This window comes from Sus scrofa, chromosome 2 (assembly GCF_054392235.1).
Source record: "Sus scrofa isolate SSC_HxYL_T2T_F1_AM1 chromosome 2, Sscrofa_HxYL_maternal_Yorkshire_Landrace_v2.0, whole genome shotgun sequence".
In the NCBI taxonomy this organism is placed as follows: Eukaryota; Metazoa; Chordata; class Mammalia; order Artiodactyla; family Suidae; genus Sus; species Sus scrofa.
Genome location: NC_139384.1, coordinates 30904346 through 30930750, shown reverse-complemented (window position 1 = coordinate 30930750; position 26405 = coordinate 30904346). Strand labels below are relative to the sequence as shown.

The following is a 26405-nucleotide window of genomic DNA, read 5'->3' as shown; positions in this document are numbered from 1 at the left end:
TGCAGCCACAGCTCCAATTTGACCCCTGGCCCTGAGAACTTCTATATGCTAGAGATGTGGCCATTTGAAAAGAGGAGAAAAAAAAAGAAATATAAATGTGGGAGTTGTGCTGTGGCTCAGTGAGTAAAGAATCGAACTGCAGCAGCTCAGGTCACTGGAGAGGTTGTGAGTTTGAACCCAGGCCTGGTGCAGTAGGTTAAACGATCTGGTGTTGCCACAGCTAACGCTTGGATTCAATCCCTGGCACGGGAACTTCCATATGCCATGGGTGTGGCCAGAAAAAAAAAGAAATATAAATATGATCAGAGTAATTAGTACAGTGTATGGCTTGAAAATAAATGGCTACATTTCACAAAGAATGATAAACTACGCAGAGGACATAAAGAATAGAAAAAAGATTTTTTAAAAGAAAATTTATCTAAATTAATTATACCTTTTGCAAACAGTTTTATTACACAATGCCTGGAGTGAAAAGAAGAGGTGCCAAGGTTAAAAAAATGAATAGATCCAGTTAGTAGAACTGACAACACCTAAACATCTATGCTACGATAATGGAAGGGAAAATGAATGGGATAAGATATTTCAGTTAAGACCTAAAATAGAAGTTTACTACTCTAAAATTAAATGTTTCCTTTGTTTTAAAAATATGTAATTATTCATATCATTTCCAGATATTTGATCACTCAGCTCAGTGTTTGCAAATAATGTGTTTTCTTTTATACCCCTACACTACATTTATATATGCATTTAAGAAACTATACAGGTTAAAAAAAGCATATTGCATTTTAGAGAACAATCTGAATAATCACACAGACATAGACCAACATTTATTACAAACAGGAAAAGAGCAGATCTATAAGAAAAAGGAGTACAGATTTTTTTTAAAAAGATTGCAAGCTAAGGTATAGAAATCATAATCTATATAATTCAAACTTCATCTGCATTTAAAAAATCACATTGCTCAATATTTACAAAAACATTATAATACAATAATTTAAACTGCTAGTTAGAGGAATTAAAACAGTATCGACAGTGGAGAAGTTTACTTCAATTTAGGTCACCCATGTTCCATCCTGAGTTCACTTCCATTTTCCAAGAAGAAAGGTATTTTTAAAAGTCATTTTTTTCCCAGGTAGAAAGGTTATTTTGAAAAACTGAAATATGTACTTCACAATTCATTATTTATAAGGAAAGGATTCACGTTAAAAAAATTTTTAATGAAAGGCAATCAACTCTCTATATACTTTTATTAAAAGAATTACAGCTTTCACAGACAGCAAGATACATTGTTGCTACTGCCAGCAGCAATACCTTCTTCATTTCTCCTTCAGCTAACAATAAAAATCATCCTTTTCACAGGAAAATTTCTTATGAATGTGGCCCAATTCAAAACAAATTAGATTTTGTAGCTTACATGCTGTCACATTACCTAGCTACATGAAAAGCTACAGAAACCACAAGGGGGAAGAACAACTTTAAAAATATGGCAAAACTATAAATTTTCTTAATTTTGTTAATACTTAGTGACCCTTTTAATCACTCTAAATAGTGGTTCTTTAAAAAACACTTAGGTTCTAAAGGTATTTCATTTAATTCTAGCATTTAAAAACATTTCTTAAACCCAAAAATACAATGCACTGTAGATTTAAGACATACTGAATATAAACCATAAAGCCAGATGAAAATGTTTCCTTTACTAAAACCAAGCAGCAGGAAAACTATTTTCATATAACAATTTAGACTCTACACTTGATAAGTATATCACTTTGAGAATTGTCATACAATTGTTTGCTCTTATGATATAGGTAAATCAAGTAATATTTTGGAATTCAGAAGTAAAGCAATTCATTCCATGCACTTGAGGCAAAATGTGATCTCTATAGGATATAATATATAACACTAAAATAATTTGGCCTAATTTTGAAATTATGCACATATTATAAATACATAGATTTGGTCCTAAATGTCCTTTCATTAAAGCAAGAGAATTTTATCTCCAATAAGTAAAAATAATAAAAGCAGATAGGTAATGAATTAAGGATGACATTTTAAAGTTCAAGTTTACACAAGCAGGTAAATATTGCTAAATGCTCATTGCTGAGAAACACTGATATACTGGCAAATATTAAAATCAGACTAGTGTCAGTAACTTCTGTACTAAAAATTATTTATAACATGCTCCCATTTGTAACTCATGTTTCAAGTTTAAAAACAACCCTCCTCCAAAACATTCCTCCCCCTCTGCCACTTTGTTCTCATGTAGGATTTATAAGAAATTTCTCTGGGGAAGCAAATTATCTCATTTTTAAAGATGTATGTGCCTTCTATTAGAAAAGAATTAAATGTATTTGGATTCACACACACTGGTTTAACTGAACATAAATAAAAGAAACAGTACAATTTTCCATCATGAAGTACTGAGTTACAACAAATGTATTAAGAAAACTTTATTTTCTTGAGAGTGTATACAGGATGTTATGTAAACACTGTTAGTATTATCTTTAATGTAAAGACATTATTATTTCAGATTTTAATTTATTATAAATAGGTTATGCGTCTTCTCCAGAAATAGTAAAGGCCATACTAGGTGATACGGCCAAAGAAAACTTTAGCCCCTCACAGCCTAAACGAAGTACAAATGAGAAAATAAAAAATAAAGAGCAAAATAGGAAAGAGAAAAACACAGCTCAGGAAATGCATTCTGAAATTTGCATTCAATTTAATATCTTAATTCCTAAACCAGAAATATAAACTTTATAAAATACACATATATCTTCTTTACCATTTTTATCAAAAGATGTACACAAACATTCATATTTGTGTGTGTATGAGTGTGAAACTGCAAACATTACCAACTAAATGAATTGGGCAACTGCTAATAGCTCTGAAATATTACGTGGAATGAGCTTGTTATTCAGACAACTTCCATCCCCTTCAAATAGCATCTGGTCTTAGAACTCTTTCTAGGAACGCAGCTTGTATTTTTTGCTAGGAAATGGGAAAACAGACTCACTGCGCCAATACAGAATAGAGTACCTAACAGCCAATTTCATTCGATTTAGCTTATGTTAGAATAAAATGCATGAATAATGCCTGAGTATTTGAGAAAGGGAAAGAAATATCTAAAACTCAGAAAGTACTACTTCATTATACAAAAAATTATGTACCAATTATGTCAATTTCTGACGAGTTTGCATATAAGTTAACATGTTGGTAAAGTCAAACTGGAATGCAGACCTAGTTGATCCAGGTTCCCTGCTTTAAGAGTATTACAAAGCAGCACTGGCTTCGGCATACTTTAGACAGGCCTATGCACTCACCTGGTGAATTTCATGAACGTCTACTCTGATGGTTAAATATACTAAGGAAAGAAATGGTCCCAAAGGATAAGTGATGAAACCTTAAGAACATGATCTTGGTCCAAAATCACAACCAGACTCAACAGAAGGTACAATCTCTCTCACACATACAAACACACAAACACACAAACCACACACACAACCACACAAAAAAAATTTCACACACACAATGTTCCTACTATTGTCCAGTAATCCCCCCTCCCAAAGTAATACAATATAAACTATAGCACAAATACAGTGAGTACACTGTAGCCTCAATTTAAATCTGCTGTTGGTTGGGTCCAGTCTAAAGGACACATCACAGGTGACACTGTGTTATGTGAAAGTCTGTTCAGTACTGCTGAAGACTAAAGCCCTTTGACAGGTCCAAAACAGACTCAAATTTCAGCTATTGTGGAAAATTTATGACGAGGCTGCAGTGTACTTGATAATGTTGAGAATTTATATTACAAAACTGATTACGAAAAATAATACTTCGTAAGTTTTAAAAAAGAAATGGATATCATTTTCAGCTTAATGTGGTTATCAACTATTCCCATCTCACCTCTTCCTTCTCATTAACACATCACCTGAAAAATGATTACTTGGTGCCAACTGTTACTGACACATTAACAGTTTATTACCGTATTGATTGCTAATCCCAGTCTTCAAAAATAAACATTCCCCTTCTAATCATAATCAAGAATGGGGCCTTTACACTTTAAAATAAAACATACCTGACTTTAAATTTCAAGAAAATTAGAAAAACAAAATCAAAGTATCATTGGGTAAATTATGATTACATAGGTTTGAGTTCATATTAGCTTATTCCTGTATAATGTAAATGTTATCCTATAGAAAAGCTTTTAAATTATTGAAGTGCTTACATTTGTTGACAAACCATGCATTTTCACAAAATCCAAAATAATTTTTCACCTAAAGGTTTCATTTCACCAGAGACACTCAAAATACCCTATAAAACTAAGTTAACATTTCTGTATTTTCTTATACCATTCATATTAGTTTGTAAGTAGGAATAAAAAGAAAAATGAGTTCTAAATAAATGACACAGGAGGCAATAAATTGACACATGACAAGTAAATAAAAGGCTAAAGCACTCCAATACCATTGAAACTGTTTTAATGTTGTTGCAACTCCAAAATGCAACAATCATCAGCTTGTAAAGACCCATATTTCAAAAATTCATTTTAATTACTCCTTCATACCTATTTTACAAAATAAAGGCAAAAGACATTTAAATCCTCCTTGTCCTAGTTTTGCTATCTATGTTCCTAATTTGTTTTCTAACACTATAGTGTATGCTGCAATTCCCATCAAATACTATATAAGAAAAAGTAAAATAAAATATTAACCTCTGCTTCAATGTACAGTTTCCAGAATCTGCCAGAACTGGGGAACTGGGCAACAAGGCGTTCATAAGTCTTCCGTGCTTTGTCTATAGGTTGATTCTAAAATTGAAAACCAATAAACAGCATTTACAATGTTAGGATTATGAAAATATTATTTACTGCAGAACCAAGTAGTGTGATTGGACCCATAGAGAAGGAAATGTAATCCTATATCACTAAACCTGTGCCTCTCGAATGAGAATGCTCCAAGCGTCAAGGTCATAGGGATTCTCTTCTAATTTCTTTTCGGCTTTCTTCACCTTCTCTGGGACATACTCAGCTGCCTGGGAGGGAAAAGAAAATAATGAACTGAAGTTACTGTTTTAAAGATTTCATGCCTAATTTAATTCCAGCACAACATTTCAACCTCCAGATGTAGTATCTTAATACAAACCATAAAAATGTCCTCTTATAAAAGAGGCCTGCATTTTTTATTATATACACACACATATACTATCTTACTATAAATTCCCTGCATAACAAAATCAAGTGAAAACATATTTTTAGAAAACATTTTTAAATTTAAATAAATCCATCTTTTATATAAAATAATACGAAGTAGCAGTTCTCAAACGTTGTGGTCTCAGGATCCCTTTTATACCCTTAAAAATTACTGAGTACACCAAAGAATTTTTGTTTATTGTGGGTTATCTCAGTATTTACCACTTTTCTTTTTTTTTTTTTTTTTTGCTTTTTAGGGCTATACCTGCAGCATATGGAGGTTCCCAGGCTAGGGAGCTAATCGAAGTTACAGCTACCAGCCTACACCACAGCCACGCCAGATCTGAGCTGCATCTGCAACCTACACACAGCTCATGGCAACACTAGATCCTTAGCCCACTGAGTGAAGCCAGGGATTGAACCCACAACCACACAGTTCCTAGGCAGATTTCTGCTGCACCACAACAGGAACTTCAGTATTTACTACTTTAGATATTAAAACTGAGAAAAAAAAAATTCACCCAGGTACAATAACAATAAAATTATTTACATGTTAACACAAATAACATTTTATGAAAAATAACTTTAAAAATTCACTAAGAATATCCTTATTACATACACTTGCAAATAAATCTGTTTAATGTCAGACTTTAAAATGTAGTTCCTCAGAAAAAAATAGAATTATCATATGATTAAACAATCCCATGCCTGGGCAAAACTATAATTCAAAGACACATGTACCGCTATGTTCAAGAAGCACTATATTCACAATAGCCAACATATGGAAACAGCCACAAGTCCACTGACAGATGAGTGAATTAAGATGTGGTATGTGTATATAATGGAATACTACTCAGCCATAAAAAGAAATAATGCCCTTTGCAGCAACATGGATGCAACCAGAGCCTATCAACTAAGTGAAGTCAGAGAGACAAATAGTATAAAATATCACTTTTATGTGGATCTAAAATACAGCACAAGTGAACCTAGCTACAAAGCAGACTCACAGACGTAGAGAACAGACTTGTGGTTGCCCAGAAGGGAGTGCCCGAACTCGGAGTCTGGGGTTAATAGATGTAAACTATTACATTTAGAATGGATAAACAACAAGGTCCTACTGCATAGCACAGGCAACTATATCCAATCTCTTGGGATTAAAAAAAGTATATATGTGTATAACTGAGTCACTTTGCTATACAACAGAAATTGGCACAACACTGTAAATCAACTAAACTTTAATTTAAAAAAATTAAAAAAGGAGTTCCCACTGTGGTACAATAGGTTAAGGATCTGGGCATTTTCTCTGCAGTGCTAAAGGTTTGATCCCTGAGCTGGTGCAGTGGGTTTAGTATCCAGCACTGTTGCAGCTGTGACTCAAATTCAATCCCTTGCCCAGGAATGTCCCTATGCCATGGATGGGGTCGGAAAAAATAAATGAAAAAATGAAAAAAGAGAAAACACTAAACTCAAAAAAAAAAGTAGTTGGATTTTCATATCTGCTTCTGCAATCTACCTACTGCAATATCAAATCATGTAAAGATTCCACTTACACTCATAAGAGATTATCACTGAAAAAAGCAAATAATGTCTTACGAAACAGTATGCAACTCACAGATCCTCTGAAAGTCTTAGGAACCCCCAGGGTCCCTGAAACAGCTTTTGAGAAACACTGCTATAGAGAATTCATCCTCAGCCACAAAGAAAAGGCATGAAATGACATTCTATTTTAATGTAAACGTTTTAAAAGCATGATTTACAAATCGTATATACAACAGAGTGGTAACTAAAAGAAATTTGCAATAAACAAACTATTAAGGGTGGCAGAAGTACAGGTGACTTTTTCCTTTTTTCTTCTTTTTTGGCCACCTCATGGCATATGAAATTTCTGGGCCAGGGATCAGATCCCAGCCACTGTTGGGACCTGAGCCACAGATACAGCAATGCCAGATCCTTAACCCACTGTGCCAGGCTGCAAGTGGAACCTGTGTCCCAGCAATCCCAAGACGCTACAGATCCCACTGTGACATAGCACAAACTCCTCCCGCTTTATTTTCTTTCCTTTTTTTGAACAGCACAGTCACAGCAACACTAGATCTGAGCCCTGTCTGCGACCTACACCTCAGCCCATGGCAACACTGGATCCTCAACCCACTGATCGAGGCCAGGGATCGAACCTTCATCCTCATGGATAACTAATGGGGTTCGGTGAACCAAAACGGGAACACCAATCTTTCAATATTTTCTAAACTCTTTAATAAGGCAGTTGTATTTTCACTATAGAAATAAAATCTTAAAAAATCAATACAAAAAAAAGGGAAAAAATACATAAAAAGTATCTAGGAGTTCCCATCGTGGCGCAGTGGAAACGAATCCAACTAGGAACCATGAGGTTGTGGGTTTGATCCCTGGCCTCACTCAGTTGGTTAAGGATCTGGTGTTCCATTAGCTGCGGTGTAGGTTGCGATACAGCTCGGATCTGGCATTGCTGTGGCTCTGGCATAGGCCAGCAGCATCAGCACTGATTCGACCTCTAGCCTGGGAACCTCCATATGCCGTGGGTACAGCCCTAAAAAGACAAAAAAACAAAAAAAGACAAAAAAGAAGAAAAAAAGTATTTAGGGGAGTTCCCTTCGTGGCTCAATGGTTAACGAACCCAACTACTATTCATGAGGATGAGTGTTCAATCCCTGGCCTCGCCCAGTGGGTTAAGGATCCAGTGTTGCCATGAGCTGCGGTGTAGGTCTCGGACGAGGCTGGGATCCCATGTTGCTGGGGCTGTGGTGCAGGCCAGCAGCTGTAGCTGTGATTAAACCCCTAGCCTGGGAACTTCCATATGCCACAGGTGCATCCCTTAAAAAAAAAAAAGTATCTAGGACCTGAGGCATAAATACAAGTATAACATCTCAAATAGTTGTTCGGAATATTACTGTGTATCACAAAAAGAAAATGACACTCAAATAAGTCAGATAAATATTAATTTGTATGAAGTTTTGCTTTGCCTTTTTTGTAGAACTTCTTGAAATCCATAATATGCCAATAAACATTAGTAACATTCAAGAAGGGATAGGGAGGGAAGCCGCTATAATCTTTTCCCTCTTTTACTTACTTTTTAAGTGGCAGTTAATAATCTCATTGAGCAATTCTAGCAAAATACCAATTGGGAAAAAGTTTTAAAGTCATCTGTTCAGGGGGAAAAAAACTACTTTGGAGAAATATACCTTTCTTTGCAATAAATCACTTTCCACCACTGATAAGTATACATTTATTTAGAAAGAAAAACACGCTCTAAAAGACTATTCTATAATTTTCATCAAAATTATAATGTTCTGGAGTTCCCGTCGTGGCGCAGTGGTTAATGAATCCGACTAGGAACCATGAGGTTGCGGGTTCAGTCCCTGCCCTTGCTCAGTGGGTTAAGGATCCGGCATTGCCGTGAGCTGTGGTGTAGGTTGCAGACTCGGCTCAGATCCTTCGTTGCTGTGGCTCTGGCGTAGGCCAGTGGCTACAGCTCCAATTCGACCCCTAGCCTGGGAACCTCCATATGCCTTGGGAGCGGCCCAAGAAATAGCAAAAAGACAAATACATAAATAAATAAATAAATATAATGTTCTAATACAGAAGAACTTTGTAAGTAGCTTGCTCAAGAAACTTAAACTAGAAAAGTTTTAAGAGGGTCCACTGGCCCCACCCACACAATAAAACACAAATGACACAATAAAGAGCTCTGCAATGATGATAAACAATCCCTGGGTCAGGATGGTTCAGAAAGATAACTATACGTGGAAAATAAGCAAATAATAAAGGTGGCATTTCTTTCTTTCTTTTTTTTTTTGCCATTTCTTGGGCCGCTCCCATGGCATATGGAGGCTCCCAGGCTAGGGGTCCAATCGGAGCTGTAGCTGCCAGCCTACGCCAGAGCCACAGCAACACGGGATCCGAGCCGTGTCTGCAACCTACACCACAGCTCACGGCAATGCCGGATCCTTAACCCACTGAGCAAGGGCAGGGATCAAACCCACACCTCATGGTTCCTAGTCAGATTCGTTAACCACTGCACCACGACGGGAACTCTAATAAAGGTGGCATTTCAAATCAGAATGTTGGGGAGTTCCCTGGTTGGCTAGCAGTTAAGGATTCTATTGTTACTGCGGTGGCTAGGATTCAATCCCTGGCCCTGGAACTTCCATATGCCGTGGGCCAAAAACAAAACCACACAACAACAGCAACAAAAAAACCCACAAACAAATCATAATGTTGGTTATTCAATGCATGGTGCTAGAATAGCTGTATCTGTCAGAGTAACTGCAAAGTCAACTATCAAAGTTGGATTCCTATTTTTTCCCTTTGTTACCAAATTAATTTCAGATAGATTAAAGACTTGAACATTAAAAACAAAACACAAGAGGGAGCTCCCACTGTGGCACAGCAGAAATGAATCTGACTAGTATCCATCAGAATGCGGGTTTCATTCCTGGCCTCACTTAGGTCAGGAATCCGGTGTTGCCGTGAACTGTGGTATAGGTCGCAGATACAGCTCTCATCTCAAGTTGATGTGGCTGTGGTGTAGACTGGCAACCCCTAGCCTGGGAACTTCCATGTGCTGCAGGTGCGGCCCTAAAAAGACAAAATAAATAAATAAATAAATACAAAACAAAACACAAGAACTAGAGGAAAATACACTGAAATGTATCTTTACATGGGAAACGCTCTTTAGAAGCCTTTGAAAAGAATGAACTCAATTTGTTAAGTTTACATTTGTGCGTGGGAAAAGCATCAAAATAAGAGTGAAAACAAAAATATCCCCAACACATATGACAAAAGTATTAAATTTATTAATAGAAAGTCCAGTCACTAAAAGATCAGAACTCTGAAAAAAACAAAGCAATATATTTGAATAGTTCATAAAAAAAGAACAATGGGAGTTCCCATTGTGGCACAGCAATGGTTCCCATTAGGAACCATTAGGTTGCAGATTCAATCCCTGGCCTTGCTCAGTGGGTTAAAGATCTGGCGATGCCACAAGCTGCAGGCTAGGTGGCAGACGCAGCTCGAATCACACATTGCTGTGGCTGTGGCACAGGAGGCAGCTGTACCTCAGACTAGACCCCCAGCCTGGGAATCTCCGTATGCTGTGAGTGCGGCCCTAAAAAGCAAAAAAAAAAAAAAAAAAAAAAAGAACTTTAAACACTCGAAAGCAATACAAGTGTAATAAGCCATGATAGCGATTAAAGGTGTTTTATAATTCATATTACACTGGCAAGGGTACATAGAAACAGACATTCTCAAATTGTTGACAGGAGCAAGCAGTAATATTGACTGAAATTTAATATGAATGTCTAATCCTAAATTCCAGTTCTGGCAACTTATCCTACTCTCCATGTACACAAAGAGGTACACACAAATAGCTATGCAGCTGTTTGCTGTTGCATAAGACTAGGAATAACTTAAATAATCATGTATAAAAGAACTAGTTAGGAGTTCCCGTCGTGGCGCAGTGGTTAACGAATCCGACTAGGAACCATGAGGTTGCGGGTTCGGTTCCGGCGTTGCCGTGAGCTGTGGTGTAGGTTGCAGACGCGGCTCAGATCCTGCGTTGCTGTGGCTCTGGCGTAGGCCGGTGGCTACAGCTCCGATTCAACCCCTAGCCTGGGAACCTCCATATGCCGTGGGAGCGGCCCAAGAAATAGCAAAAAAAAAAAAAAGACAAAAAATAAAAATAAAAAAATAAAAGAACTAGTTAAATAAGTTATAAAATTTGTAGTCACTAAAGAAAACAAAGTGAGGCAGGTCTATAAACAGCGACATGGAACAATTTCCATAATACTGGATTAAAAAAAGGAAGAGTGACTGGAAGACTTGTATGTATTAACTACATACAAGCGTTTTTCTTTTTTGCTTTTTGGGGCCATACCTGCGGCATACGGAAGTTCCCAGTCTAGGCGTCGAATTGGAACTACTGCTGCAAGCCTACGCCACAGCCACAGCCACTCCAGATGTGAGCTGCATATTCGACCTACAGCACAGCTCACGGCAATGCTGGATCCCTGACCCACTGAGCAAGGCCAGGGATTGAACCCTCATCCTCGTGGATACTAGTTGGATTCGTTTCCACTGTGCCACATTAGCAACTCTCACAAGTGTGCTTTTATAATGTACTAATGTACATTCTTCTGCTGTTTGAATTTTTACTCTTCACCTGAGAAATACTTGTTCAGTGCCTAGTACGCGCCACATATTATTGAAGGGACATGTGGGATACAACAAAATAAAGACTTCCTTCAAACAGTTTACTACTACTTCTCTTTTTTTTTTTTGTCTTTTTGCCTTTTCTAGGGCTGCTCCCTTGGCATATGGAGATTCCCAGGCTAGGGGTCTAATCAGAGCCATAGCCACCGACCTACACCAGAGCCACAGCAACGCGGGATCCAAACCGTGTCTGCAACCTACACCACAGCTCACAGCAATGCCGGATCCTTAATCCACTGAGCAAGGCCAGGGATCAAACCCACAACCTCAGGGTTCCTAGTCAGATTTGTTAACCTCTGCGTCACTACGGGAACTCCAGAATATTTAGGGTTTCTTTTCTTTTCTTTTTTTCTTTTGTCTTTTTCAAGGCCACACCCGTGGCATATGGAGGTTCCCAAGCTAGGAGTAAATCAGTGCTGTAGCTGCCGGCCTACGCCATAGCCACAGCAACTTGGGATCTGAGCCTCGTCTGTGACCTACGAAACAGTTTACTTCTTGACAAAACAAACAAAAAAAAACCTAGGATACATAAGATACCAACTATAAAATGTTAATAAAAAAAGAAAGAAATGTGATACAGGAACTTTAAATCAGGAACTAAAAACCAGCTAAGTTAATTGTTGCTAGGAATTTGTGCTAGTGAAGAGTACTGTTCACAGTAGTCTGATGGGAGGCCAAATCACTCAAATGCACTTGCTGACAACCCACCAAATTCGATAAAGTATACCATAATCTGTACAAGAACAGAAAAACTCCGAAAATAGCATCTAATATCTGACCAGGACAACTGCACTGTCTCTTCATGAAATAAATAGGCCATTCCTTTAGCGATTCTCAGCCCTGGAGCACAACAGTATCACCTACGGTAAAGGGAATTTAAAAAGTTGCTCTACCTTCACTCTGGATCAATTAAATCAGAATCTCTAGGAATAGGTCTGGACTGTCACTAGTTCTTGTTTTATCATCACTATTTTTTTTTAATGGCCACACCTATGGCATAAGGATGTTCCAGCGCTAGGGGTCAAATCAGAGCTGCAGCTGCTGGCTTACAATCCAGCCACAGCCAACACAGGATCCCAGCTACATCTGCCAGCTACGCCGCAGCTTGCAGCAACACCAGATCCTCGACCCACTGAGCGAGGCCAGGAATCAAACCTGCATCCTCATGAATACTTAGTTGGGTTCTTAACCTGCTGAGCCACAATGGTAACTCCCAGTCACTAATTTTTAAAAACTCTCCAGCTGGTTCTAATGTGCAGCCTAAGTTGAAAATTATGGCTCTCTAGCAGTCCCTACCTTTTTTCTTTTGGTGCCACTGAATCTTCCTGCAGTTTAGTGAAGCCTGTGGGCCCTTTCTCAGGATAATGTTCTTTTTTTTTTTTTTTTTTGTCTTTTTGTCTTTTGTTGTTGTTGTTGCTATTTCTTGGGCCGCTCCCGCGGCATATGGAGGTTCCCAGGCTAGGGGTTGAATCGGAGCTGTAGCCACCGGCCTACGCCAGAGGCACAGCAACTCAGGATCCGAGCCGCGTCTGCAACCTACACCACAGCTCACGGCAACGCCGGATCGTTAACCCACTGAGCAAGGGCAGGGACCGAACCCGCAACCTCATGGTTCCTAGTCGGATTCGTTAACCACTGCGCCACGACGGGAACTCCCAGGATAATGTTCTTAAATACAAAAAACAAACTATGCAGGATTTCAAAGGAAATCAATTATACTGAAAAATAATTATCAAAATATTTTAAACAAAGTTTTATATAGTCATAGATATTTAACACATGAAATAACTAAATCTTGTGGTGAGTCTAGTGACGAATGCAACAGTATTTTTAATATTTCTGTCCTAGTAACAAAGCTGTTCCTGAATACTGCTAGTGTGGTTTCTTCCCTATGTTCATAATAGAAGGATAGACTCAATTTCACTTAGAGATTAGTGAACATACTTTTGCCCATCCAAGTTCATGGAACCCCAAAAATTCTATCCACAGACACTTGGGGGGTTTACCACAAATTAAAGAATCCATGCAAAGGATGCTGGATCAGATGCTAAAGCGCACGGGGGGGGAGGAGGGGGGTTGTTCTGTCATGGGTCAGCAGTAACAAACCTGACTAGTATCCATGAAGGTGTGGGTTCCATCCCTGGCCTTGCTCAGTTGGTTAAGGATGTGGCGTTGCCATAAGCTGTGGTGCAGGTCAGACACAGCCTGGATCCCGTGTTGCCGTGGCTGTGGTGAAGGTTGGCAGCTACAGCTCCAATTTGACCCCTCGCCTGGGAACTTCCATATGTCGTAGGTGCCGCCCTTAAAAAAAAAAAAACACACACACACACAAATCTGAGCATCTACTATGGTACTCATTAATTGTCATTCCTTGTTAAGTAACAGATCACCCTACTTCACAATGAAAAATATAATACACAAATCCGCCTACTGTCCAATTAGAATCCAGGAGAAACCACAGCTGGCTCTTTTCAGAATGTCTTACTACCCTAAATGTTTTCCTCTCAACAAGGATATAGTTAAATGTTCATAAAACAATCTATATAGGAGTTCTTGTAGTGGCTTAGCAGTTAACAAACCCAATTAGTATCCATGAGGTTTTGGGTTCCATCCCTGGCCTCGCTCAGTGGATTATGGATCTGGTGTTGCTGTGAGCTGTGGTATAGGCCAGCAGCTGTAGCATTGATTAGACCCCCAGCCTAATATAGAACCTCCATATCCCGAGGGTGCGGCCTTAAAACAAAAACAATCTATATAGATAATAATCAACTGAATTAATTAAAAAGGAAGGTAGAAGTTTCCACCGTGGCACAATGGGATCAGTGGCATCTCGGGAGTGCCGGTCGCAGGTTCAATCCCCGGCCCAGCACTGTGGGTTAGAGATCCAACGTTGCCACAGCTGCAGCTTAGGTTGTGATTGCTGTTCAGATCTGATCCCTGGCCTGGAACTCCATATGCCTTGGGGCAGAGAAAAAAATGGGGGGGGTTTAAACCAAAATGGCCAAGAGTATCCTCTGTTGAAGGTCACATTTAATTCCCACAATAAAAAGGCATTCACCATCACAGCTATGAACCAGCTAGGTAATCAAGAGCATGAAATTGTTGTTTTCGTTTTTGTTTTGTGGCCTGGTTACCAAACTGCTGTAGAGCAAAGGAAAATTCTAGTATCCACAAGGAGACTGAGCTTCCATACAGAATGGAGTTTTATTATTATTTCCTGACTCTGTTGCCAGATCAGAGAAAGAGACTACTTGAAGAAAACTTGCGGCAAGTTTCCAGTGCCCACTTGTAATGGAATGATGTCAGAACTCTGCTTCGTTACAGCAAAAGAACAGCCAATGTCATCCTTACATGTCCCCAAAACACTAAGAAACTATCAAAATCCAGCTTTTGTCTTTAGAATAAAGTGTAATCCCATTACCATTCTTCGGGAAGAAGATAATGGTGATGTTAACGGGGAGTAGGATGGGCACCGAATCAAGAGCAGAACAAAAGCTGAACTAGCTCCCAAGGCATGCACGTTTATTATTAGTAGGACATTGGGAACTTCTTTGATTTGCACAATTTTAAAAACCAGAAAAATAACTCAACCGCATGGAGTATAGAGTTATACACCAACATATACTATTTTGAATGGGTTCAAAAATCAGAAAAAAATTTTGAACTGGGAGTTCCTGTCATGGCCCAGTGGTTAACAAACCCGAGTATCCATGAGGACACAGGTTCAATCCCCGGCCTTGCTCAGTGGGCTAAGGATCCGGGGTTGCTGTGAGCTGTGGTGTATGTATGTCAAAGACGTGGCTCAGATCTGGCATTGCTGTCACTGTGGTGTAGGCTAGCAGCTACAGCTCCGATTCGACCCCTAGCCAGGGAACCTCTACATGCTGTAGGTACAGCCCTAAAAAGACAAAAAAGAAATTGTGAACTAGATGCCACTAATTTTTGAATAAGGTGAAAATGTTACTGAGGAACTATCTCCAGCATCTGTTCTATTAACTGTTTTTCTAATAGTAGTGCACAGCTAAAATAACAACTTTCCTCTCTGTACAAGTGGCTAAAAGTATGGAGATAGGATACATTATACGTGTATTTGTATAATTTGGCTGCTTCCACAGCAAGCAGAAGTTCCCAGGCAAGGATAAAACCGATACCACAGCAGTGACCTGAGCTACAGCAATGACCATGTCAGATCCTTAAACCCACTGACTGCACCTCCAGAGAACTTCAGACCTTTTGTTTTTAATAATGGCTTTACTGAGACATAATCACATACCATACAAATCACCTATTTAAAGTGTAAAATTCAATGGCTTAAATTTAGTATGTTCATTATAACAATAGATTTAAAAAAATTTTTTTATCTTCTCAAATAGAAACCCATACTGATTAAGTCATTCCCATTTCCCAACTCCTCTAGCCCCAGGCAACCACCAACTTAGTTTCCACAGATATGCGGGTATTTCATGGAAATATCATACACTTAGTTTTGTTTCTGACTTTCACTTTGCGTGTTCTCAAAGTTCACGTTTTATTACATAGCATTATGTTTTCTATTACCAAATATTCCATTGTATGGATATCTCATCATTTTATTTATTCATCAGTTGATGAACATCTGGATTATTTCTAGTTGTTTTTCTTTTTAGGGCCACACCTGGGGCATATGGAAGTTTCTGGCCTAGAGCTGCAGCTGCCTGCCTACACAACAGACGCAGCAACACTAGATATGAGCCACATCCGTGACCTATGCCACAGCTTGCGGAAATACTAGATCCTTAACCCACTGAAGAAGCAACCAGGGACTGAACCCGCATACTCGTGGATACAAGCCAGAATCTTAACCCTAACTCGCTGAGCCACAATGGGAACTCCAAAGATTATTTCCAATTTTTTTTTTTTTTTTGGCCGCACCTTCAGCATATGGGAGTTCCCTGGTCAGGGATAGAATCCCAACCACAGCTGTGACCTTTACCATAGCTATGGCAACACCGGATACCTAACCAACTGTGTCACAGCAGGAACTCCTATTTCCAGCTTTTAAGAGGAGTTCGTTTTGTCTTTTCTTTTTCTTAGGTATATACCTAGAAGTTGCTAGGTCATAAGGCAATTCTATGTTTAAAATGAAAAACTCTCAGACTGTTTTCCAAAGTGACTGAACCATTTTATAGTCCCACCAGTATGAGGGTTCCAACTTCTCAACTAGGTCACCAACACTTGTTTTTAGCAGCTATTTGTGTACCTTTAGAGAAATGTCTACTCAAATTCCTTTTTTTTTTTGCCACTCCTAGAGCATGCAAATATTCCTGGGCTAGGGATTGAACCCACACCACAGCAGCAACCAGAGCCATAGCAGTAACAATGTCGGATCCTTAACCAGTTGAGCCACCCAGGAACTCTCTTCCTGCCCATTTTTAATTGTTATCTTTTTGTTACTGAATTGTTAAGAGTTCTTTAGTTATTATGGATATAAGTCCTTTATGGGATATATGATTGACGAAAATTTTCTCCCCTTCAGTTGATAGTGTTTTTACTTTCTACGTTTATCCTTTTCTTATATGGAGCTAACTCAGAGAAAAAGAACTATGGACACTGCCTCACAGGCTCCATGCACTATTTCAACAGTTCTCCAACTTTCTACAGTTTTATTGGAGTTCCCTGGTTGTGCCATGGGTTAAGGATCCAATGCTGTCACTGCTACTGCATGGGTTCAATCCCTGGCCCAGGAACTTTCCCATGCCATAGGGGCAGCCAAAAAAACAAACAAACAAACAAAAACAAAAAACAAACTGCTTTGCACTCTTACACTAAGGAACCAGGGGTTCCCACTGTGACACATCAGGATTGGTGGCGTCTTTTCAACAATGGGACACAGGTTTGATCCCAGGCACCTCTGCAGTGGCTCAAATCCAAACTCCTTATGCCACAGGGCAGCCAAAAAAAAGGAGAGAAATACAACTGAGGAACCAAAGAGATTTTTTTTTTTTAAATGTGGGTTAAATCTAAAAATATTACCATATTAGGAATTAAACTGTAAAATTTCTAACTTGTTAATTCATTTTAAAATAAATGTATAATTTTATATAAAACATTTTCTAAAACAAAACAAAAAAATAGTGAAGGAATTCCCATTGTGGCTCAGTGGGTTAAGGATTCAGCATTGCCATAAGCTGCAGCATAGGTTGCAGCTGCAGCTCTAATTCCAGCCCTAGCCTGGTAACTTCCGTATTCTACAGGTGTGGTCATAAAAAGAAAAAAGAATTAGTGACAATGGCACTGTCTTGCATTTCTGTGAGCTCTTTAATGTCTGGCTAAATAGAGACATTATCTGCTTTGCTTATAATCTATTGTAACATATTGTTTTTGATAAAGTTTAAGACCATAAAACTACAGTTATGTGTTTGGAAAAGGGAGAAGCTCTTTTTTGGCCACACCTGTCGCACATCGAAGTTCCTCAGCTAGGGATCAAATCTGAGCCTCAGCCACTACCTACACAGCATCCTTAACCCACTGCACCACAGCGGGACCTCCATGAGAAGCATTTTTAATAGGCTTTTCATCTAACTATGGAGATGTAGCCTCTCAGCTTAACTGAGTTAAGCTGCAAGCCACATTCTATATGATAGCTAATTACTATTAAGGAGTTGTTGGGGGGCGGGGGTGAAGTCACAAGGAAGTAAAATTTGGATAGAAAAAACAAATGTAGTTCTCTTTCTCCAAATAGCCTGTTTCTATGGTAAATGGAGAAAGTGTTATGCTGGAGGTCATATGGAAATTAAGTTATACCAGATATCAGCGAAAATTTAAACCAAGTGATAAATGTTAAAAGTATGGAGGGAGATAGGTGATTAAACTGCTGTGTTGTCATTGCAGCAGCTGGGTTGCTACTATGGCATGGGTTCCAAATCCCTGGCCCAGGAACTTCCAAATGCTGCAAGTGTGTCCAAAAAATTAAAGATAAAAAAAAGATTTTTGCTGATCTTTGCAACAAAACAACCAAGGAAAGAGTCTCAAACCTACTTCTATAATGTGTATTTTCCACTATTAAGGGTAATGAATGACTCAATATAGTAGGGGGAGAAAAATCAATAAAATACTATCAAAGGCCTGACAATCCTCAAACGATCTGCAATGTTTTTCTCCATCTATTTTATTAAGAAGGTATTCAAAAACAAATTCGAAGGTTCAGGTATTTTTAATCCCTAACTTAATTAAGTGGTTTGTAAAATGTCTTTTACATAAAAATCTCCTGTGATACTCATTTCCAATGAAGATACTCGGTCTCACCTACAGAATCTGTTTCAGCATGTCTGAAATTGAGGTATAGGCACCTCTACTTTTATGAAGCACCTAATGGATTATGATGCAATGGACCATCAACTCCATTTTGACAAACACAACCTAATCCATCTGTTCTATACATAAATTTTTTTCCAAATGTTTCCTCCAAAAGGGGGCGGGGGGACACCTGACCCAAGTCATTCCTTGGTTACTGTAGTTAAAACATTAAGAAAACTGAAAATACGAGAGAGAGTCTTAAGTCTCTCTTGGTAGTCAATCTTTTTTTTTCAAAATTAAAAGCAGAATAGGGTAGGAGTTTCCATTGTGGCTCAGCAGTAACAAACCCAACCCGTATCCATGAGGATATGGGTTCAATACCTGGCCCCCCTCAGTGGGTTAAGCTTCCGGCATTGCCATGAACTGTGGTCACAAATTTGGCTAGGATCTGGCATTGCTGTGGCTGTGGTGTAGGCCGGCAGCTGCAGCACCAATTTGATCCTTAGTGTGGGAACCTCCATATGCCACAGATGCGGACCTAAAAAGCAAAAAAAAAAAAAAAAAAAAAGGGTCTCATTCCAGAAGACCATCTACAAGCAGTAACTGAGCCAATTCATATGCCTATAGAATAAAGCAAAAGACAGGTGGCATTAATATTAGACACCAGCTTACTCCTGTTTCCTCTACCAGTGCAACGAAACTCTACTAGATGTTTTTCTTTTCCTGAATGAATCTGAATGTGTATCCTGCATACATAATCTCTTCAAACCTTTCCAAAACTAAAATCTAAAAACATGCAAACACTTCAAAAATTTAAAGGAGGAAAAAACAGGGTAACAGTTATTGCTCCAAATATTTGTTTATTAAGTTTTTTATTCATTCCCTAGGAAATGAAGAGCTACAAAAAAGAAATAAAAATCTTAATCTCTTAGAACTTGAAAATGCAGCTTCTTTAGACCAAGAGTAGCCAAAAAGTTAATTCACTTGATAAACTAAGTGAAACATGAGAAATACAACAATTAGAATATAGTTTTGCCCTTCTGGTATTATTCAATATTTACTGCTTATTATAAACTATCCATCAATCTATAAAGTTTAAACCTTTGCCCCCCCCCCAAAATCCCTTTTAAAATCAATTCTTGGAGTTCAGAATTACTCAGCAGTTAGTGAACCCAACTAGCATCTATGAGGATGCTGGTTCGATCCCTGGCCTTGCTCAGTGGGTTAGGGATCCAGCGTTGCCGTGAGCTGTGGTGTAGGTCACAGACAAGACTTGGATCCCAAGTTGCCCTGGCTCAAATTTGACCCCTAGCCTGGGAATGTCCATATGCTGCAGGTGCAGCCCTAAGAAAGGACTAAAAAAATAAAAAGTAAAATAAAATGAAACAAATTCTCACACCAATACCAAATGTTCAGGGAAAACAAAGACAAATTCACAACTAGGTCTTACCTAATGAGGAATAAAGATTTACAGAAAATTGCAGAAAAGCTTAAAACTATGAATTGCTTCCTGCAATCATCTACTTAATAGGTACAAACATCTGAACAGATTTTGCCATTCTAAAAGATCTAAGGTATAAATTTCTGTATTTCTAATGCTGAAGAAATGCAATCTCTTCTAACAAGAGCACCTTTCTGTTGTATGTCTAAGGAAAACCACTATTTCTGTAAATACTGATCAATCAATCTTAGGAACAGTCACTGCCATAAAGAGTATTCTGTGTAGTTAGTTTTCTAAGGAAATATTAAAGATCAAATCAAATATGCCTGCTCAAAACTGTTATACTAAACAGCACTTAAAATGGCGGGGGGGGGGGTTCCCCATTGTGACACAGTGGAAAACGAATCCAACTAGGAACCATGAGGTTTTGGGTTTGGTCCCAGGCCTCGACTCAGTGAGTTAAGGATGTGGCATTGCCTTGAGCTGTGGTGTAGGTTGCAGACATGGCTCGGATCTGTCGATGCTGTAGCTGTGGTATAGGCCAGCAGCTACCGCTCCGTTTCAACCCCTAGCCTGGGAACCTCCACATGCCCCGGGTGCGGCCCTAAAATGACAAAAAAAGGGGGGGGGGAATAGGAAAGATTATTACAAACAGATTTTGCTAAAGACGGATAAGAATAACTGAATCCAAAGAACACACTGTCTAATATAAATATATATGTTGTGAATTTGTCTTTGTTTTCCCTGAACATTTGGTATTGGTGTGAGAATATATACACACACACATCCGCTTGGGTTTAAAATTGGCACTATCCGGGAGTTCCTGTTGTGGCGAAGTGGAAACAAATACGACTAGAACTATGAGGTTGCGGGTTCGATCCCTGGCCTCGCTCAGCGGGTTGCCGCGCTCCATTGCTGTGAGCTGTGGTGTGGATCACAGACAGAGCTTGGAGCTGGTGTGGCTGTGTCATAGGCCAGCAGCTATAGCTCCGACTGGACCCCTAGCCCTGGGAACTTCCATATGCTGGGGTGCGGCCCTAAAAAGTGGGGGGGAAAAAAAAGGCACTATTCCCTTGTAACCCCTACTAAATACTAATAGTACCAACAAAATAAATCAGGTTTCAATATTGAATATTTCATCTGTTTTTCCTTATTAGTTAAGTATATAACATAACACACTTCTCATATTTTCTGTCTTCCTAATTGTATTTTTCACCAAAAGCAAAACATGAATTTATCGCCTTGAATTCCCGTTTGTTAAGAACTCCTGGCAATTATTTTGTGCTCCTCAACTCTTGCAATTTTTCCGAAGTAAGGATCATTCCTTTTATATTTGAGGCCTTCCTAATTCAGGATGGGCTATTAATTGTTGAAAACTGAAATCTTCTTTCTAAAAGACAGCAGTGTAAAAACAGAATTTTAGGGATTTAACAGTTCATGGGAATTGACTCAGCCAAATACATTTCTCTCCCTTCCTCTTACCAACAGAACTTTAGAGATCATCCACTCCTATGCCCAAAGTATTTTACTTTGTGTTAATCATTTAAGTACCTGCCGTCCTAAGAGATACAATTCTTAAAAATTTTTAACATAAAGCATATAGCCTGCATGCAAAAATTCATCCATCCATTTACTGAACACATTTAAAACAGTGTTTCTAGGTTTTGTTTTTGTCACACCTCAGGCATGTGGAAGTTCCCAGGCATCCAACCAGTGCCACAGAGGCAACCCAGGCTGCTGCAATGATGCTGGATCCTTAATCCGCTACCCCACAAGGGAACTCCTGTTTTTCAGTTTTTTAAGGTAGCCCATTCAACTTAAAACCCCGGGAAGGAACTAAACAATAGTCTATTAAATGCTGTAGGGGTGGTGCACAAGGTAAAATGGATCAGAAGAATGTGATCAAAAGTTGAATCAAGCAGTAAAAAATGTACATGATAAAAATATAGCCATGATTACACAAAGGAACCAGATGTGCTTTCATTATAGAGGAAAACCTATATGCAAATAGTTTTGTCACCATTAAACTGGCAAAAACAGTAAACGTCAAGTTCCAGAAGAATACCCACCAACACTGCAAGATAATTTAAACAGCGCTCTCAAAGTAAAACAAGAACTTTCTGACAAGAGTTTAAATAAATAAATAAATCTTAACTGTGATTTTGCTTGCCTACAATCATTTCCCTCTTCCGCAAAGCACAAATCTAGCGATTCAGTACCAAGAAAGACCACCTATATTTTTGAATGACAAATTTAAGATATTATCAGGTTTACCGAACCAAATTTTTTTGAGTTTCAAATGTATACAGCTAAAAGAAATCTACTCTTATCTTGCAGGATTCTTTGTCTGTCTCATCCCTTGGCATCTTTCCAAAGCAAATCCATGATTCAGAGTAGTTCTGATTTTTTTTATTATTCTTCAGTTTTGTTTAATTTTTTGTCCCTCGTCCATCAGCACTCACTTTTCTTCTAAAGTTTCACTAACTGTTGCCTTATACATCGAGCAAGCTACTTGATTTATCTTTTTTTAAATCACATTACTCTTTTTTTAGGCCACACCCATGGCCTATGAAGTTCACAAGCTAGGGGTTGAATCAGAGCTGCAGCTGCAGGCTACAGCAACAGCAAAACTGCATCTAAGCCTCCTCTGTGACCAATGCCTGCAGCTTGCAGCAACTCAAGGCCACAACTCAAGGCCTTAACCTACTGAGCAAGGCCAGGGATGGAACCTGCATCCTTAGAGAGACAGTGCTGGATTCTTAACAGCTGAGGCACAATGGGAATTCCTTAATCATGTTACTCTTCAAGGTTTAAGTTATTTAATTACCATTTCAAGTAAAGATGAATAATATAGTATCTGAGATTTACTTCAAAGTAATGGGGTGGGAAGAGTAAGTAAAAGTACAGAAAAAAGGAGAAAACAATTTAGCTGTGAGTTGAAACTCTAACACAGGAACATCACATCTTACATTATTTTCTCTTTCGGCCGCATCTACGCTGCTGGATACTTAACACACTGGGCCACATAGGAACCCCTATACTATTCTTTTTTCTTGCATGTTTGAAATGTATCTTTCACAAGTTTAAAAGTTTATATGAAGATGACTATTTTGTTGGTATTGTCTTTTAGACAGATGGAAAAAATAAAGGAGGCATCATAAAGGCCAGGACAAGTTAAGAGTCGATAAGGAGAGGGAGACAGACAGACACCTCATGAATTCAGATACTCAAATCTTTAAAGAGAACAGGAGAAAAAAAAAAAAAAAAGGAATTTCTTCTTTGCAGAAAAATGAGCCATTAAGTAGAGACATAATAGATTTTTTTTTAAAACCACCACTTGCCACCTCCAAGGAAATAACTGACTTTTTCAAGGACTATCATTTGATGATAATAACTAGATAAACGTTTACTGAGGAACACAGTTATCAATCCAGATTACTAACTGCAAAGGAGAAAAATAATCCTTTACAAAGAAGAGATACAGCAGTCACTACCCTAACCAAGTGACCAAATTTAACCACTACAAAAAGTCGAACAACCTAGCATTAAGTGCCTCTTAATGTGAGGTACAGTCTTTAACCCAAAAATATTTAACCTGAATACTAACAAAGCTCTGAGTTTAGTCATAACCATAATTTTCAGGAAATACATAAGATGAGGGGACACATTAAATGACACCACACACATACTCAAATCAAAAAAACTCAAAAAATGAGTTCTCTACAAGAAAACTGTTCTGGATTCTTCAAATAAATATCTTTGGGGAGGAGTTCCCGTCGTGGTGCAGTGGTTAACAAATCCGACTAGGAACCATGAGGTTTTGGGTTCAGTCCCTGACCTTGCTCAGTGGGTAAAGGATCCGGCATTGCCGTGAGCTGTGGTGCAGGTTGCAGACTCGGCTTGGATCTGGCGTTGCTGAGGCTCTGGTGTAGGCTGGGGGGTACAGCTCTGATTCGACCCCTAGCCTGGGAACCTCCATATGCCGCTGGAAAAGGCAAAAAAACGAACAAAAAAAATATATCTTCGGGGACAAAAAAACGAAGGGACTATTCAAGAAACATAACCAAATGAGACAATGTAAACCTAGATTAGAGTCTAATTTAAAAAACAAAAACAAAAACCTATGAATCACATTCTTAGGACCAACTGGGGAAATCTGAATACCACTGAAGTTTAGAAATGATACAGTATTGCTATTTAATCTTCTTAGGTGGGAAATCATATAATGGTTACATAACAGCATTAATACCCTTATACTATATAAGAAAATACTGAAATGGGGGGCTGAATATATGTTGACTTAGTTTCAAATAAATAAGTACAAGGAGATAAAGCAAATGGCAAAACGTTCAACAATTGTCACTCCTAGGTGAAAAACTGCACTGTAGGTATTCACTGTACTTTTCCTTATGTCCTAAACCTTGCACAAGAAAACTTACAGGTGAAATTTTTCTCTGTAAATTTTTACTACTTTCTCTCCCATTTAAAACACCACAGTTCTGAAATGAAAAGTCATGGCAATATTTCACAGAGTTTACAATTTTAGATAAATTTAAGAATTAACAATGAATTCCGGGTAACTTACAATGAAATCCTCAGTATTACCCCTCGACTTTCACATGACAAAACATGAACCCAGAAAAAGGGTTAGTATACATAAAAAGATTTGACGTAATTTTTAAGACCTTGTGTTCTTGGGAATTCTAACAGCATGTAAAATGTAAACACTGTGAAATTTTCAGGACTGAAATTAGTCAACGAGCAAACACAAAAATTCAGTTTAGCCATACTTTCCCAATATAATAAAATTTAGTTATCCAGAATGTTGAATAGAAATGCTCCAATTCTGTCGCTATCTTGTCAACCTCCAAAAACAGCCCCCACATCATAAGCTGGCCTCTTGAAAACCGAAAACTTAAGTGTATTTTGTTGCTATGGCAATGCGAAATTTCAGGAAATTGAGACTCTGCATGCTAGCTAGCCTCCCTCCATTTTAAAACTATTTACCTAAACATACCAGACTTAAATCGAAAATAAACTGACATCTTCCATAAAGTATGTCTCCTCTTTCAAAATAAAAAGGCAATTCTCTCCTACAAAACTAAAGAGCAAAAGAAGAAAAATCATTTAACTAAAAACCTGAATCTTAAAATACTTAAAAGTCACAGTACTAAAACAGATGGCCAAAACAGACTTCTCGTTTCCGATTTATCAAATTCTACAACTACTTTTGCGGTTTGAAAATCCAAAATGAAATGTTGATAGAACAGAGAAAAGGGAGCAGGAGAAAGCCACAAAATTCCCAAATCTCAACACAGCCATGCTCTCTACTCCTAAACTACTTCCTTCTTCATTCGCTCTGCCAAGAATCTTATTTCCCTAGAGTTTCAACTCAAATTATTTCTCAAAATAGCGATTTACTTCTGGATATACCACAAAGGCGGTGAAGGAGACACTGTCAAGTTTTTCGAGAACAGCAAGAACACGTTAAAATAATCAATCCCTAATCCCTTAACACCAAATGGTATTAAAAGAAGAAATCTCACTGGGGTAGTCCCAGGACCAAAACGGGACGAAGCAGCTGCCCGGCTATTGTGTGAATCAAATATTTGTTCATATTAACGCCCAAGACAGAGAAGCCAAAAGAGTTTTAAATCTCAGCTCTTTCCCCATTCCCACCGTTCTTCGGTACCCGGTCCTGCGGGTTCATTAAACCCCTAATTCCTTCCTCAAGCGAACATGGCTGGAGTACTCGGACGAACACAGACGTGGAGAGAAAAGGTCGCCACGAGGCCCCACCACTCTCCTTCCTCACCTGCTCCGTGGCTCCGTCTCCTGACATGGCCTCAGTCGATTAGAACGTGCGAACTGGCCCGCGATGCCAAGCTAGAAAAGAAAAATTAAACAAAAAACCTCCCCCAAGCCAGAAAAGTTGCCCCCTGCCCTGCGGAGCCAGACCGCCAACACGAATCGCCACCGCCCACTCAGATATGAATTAAAATGGCTGCGTCCCTGCCGGCCGAAGAAGGAGGTGTGGCTTCCCGCATTAACTTCCGGGGCAGTGGGCGGAGTTAAGAGCGAAACTCCCTGGTTACTCAATCGCGCAGAAGCAGGAAGATGCCAGGGGCGGGCCCAATGCGTGTACTGACGTCAAGGCCCGGGGTTGGAGAGGCTGTTGCTGAGCTGGCTGCAACCGGCTAGGAGGCGGGAAACTGTTTCTCCGGGAAGTTCGCGCGCCTTTTGGAATTTAATTAT

At 38.8% G+C, this 26405-nt stretch overlaps 1 protein-coding gene across 2 annotated transcripts in view; it reads right to left on the bottom strand.

The window, feature by feature from the left end:
* The window catches only part of CSTF3 (cleavage stimulation factor subunit 3), an 81219-nt gene extending 55068 nt beyond the window's left edge, over positions 1 to 26151 (bottom strand). The window contains exons 1-3 of one of the 2 annotated variants that reach the window (XR_014836355.1): positions 25966 to 26147; positions 4930 to 5031; positions 4712 to 4807 (exon numbers count right to left, since the gene is read on the bottom strand). Coding sequence is in view for 1 of the 2 variants with exons in the window: in NM_001267844.1 (NP_001254773.1) it covers positions 4712 to 4807; positions 4930 to 5031; positions 25966 to 25992 (225 nt within the window). In the remaining variant the exon portion in view is untranslated. 2 annotated transcript variants of the gene reach the window in all.
* Between the last annotated feature and the right edge of the window lie 254 nt (positions 26152 to 26405).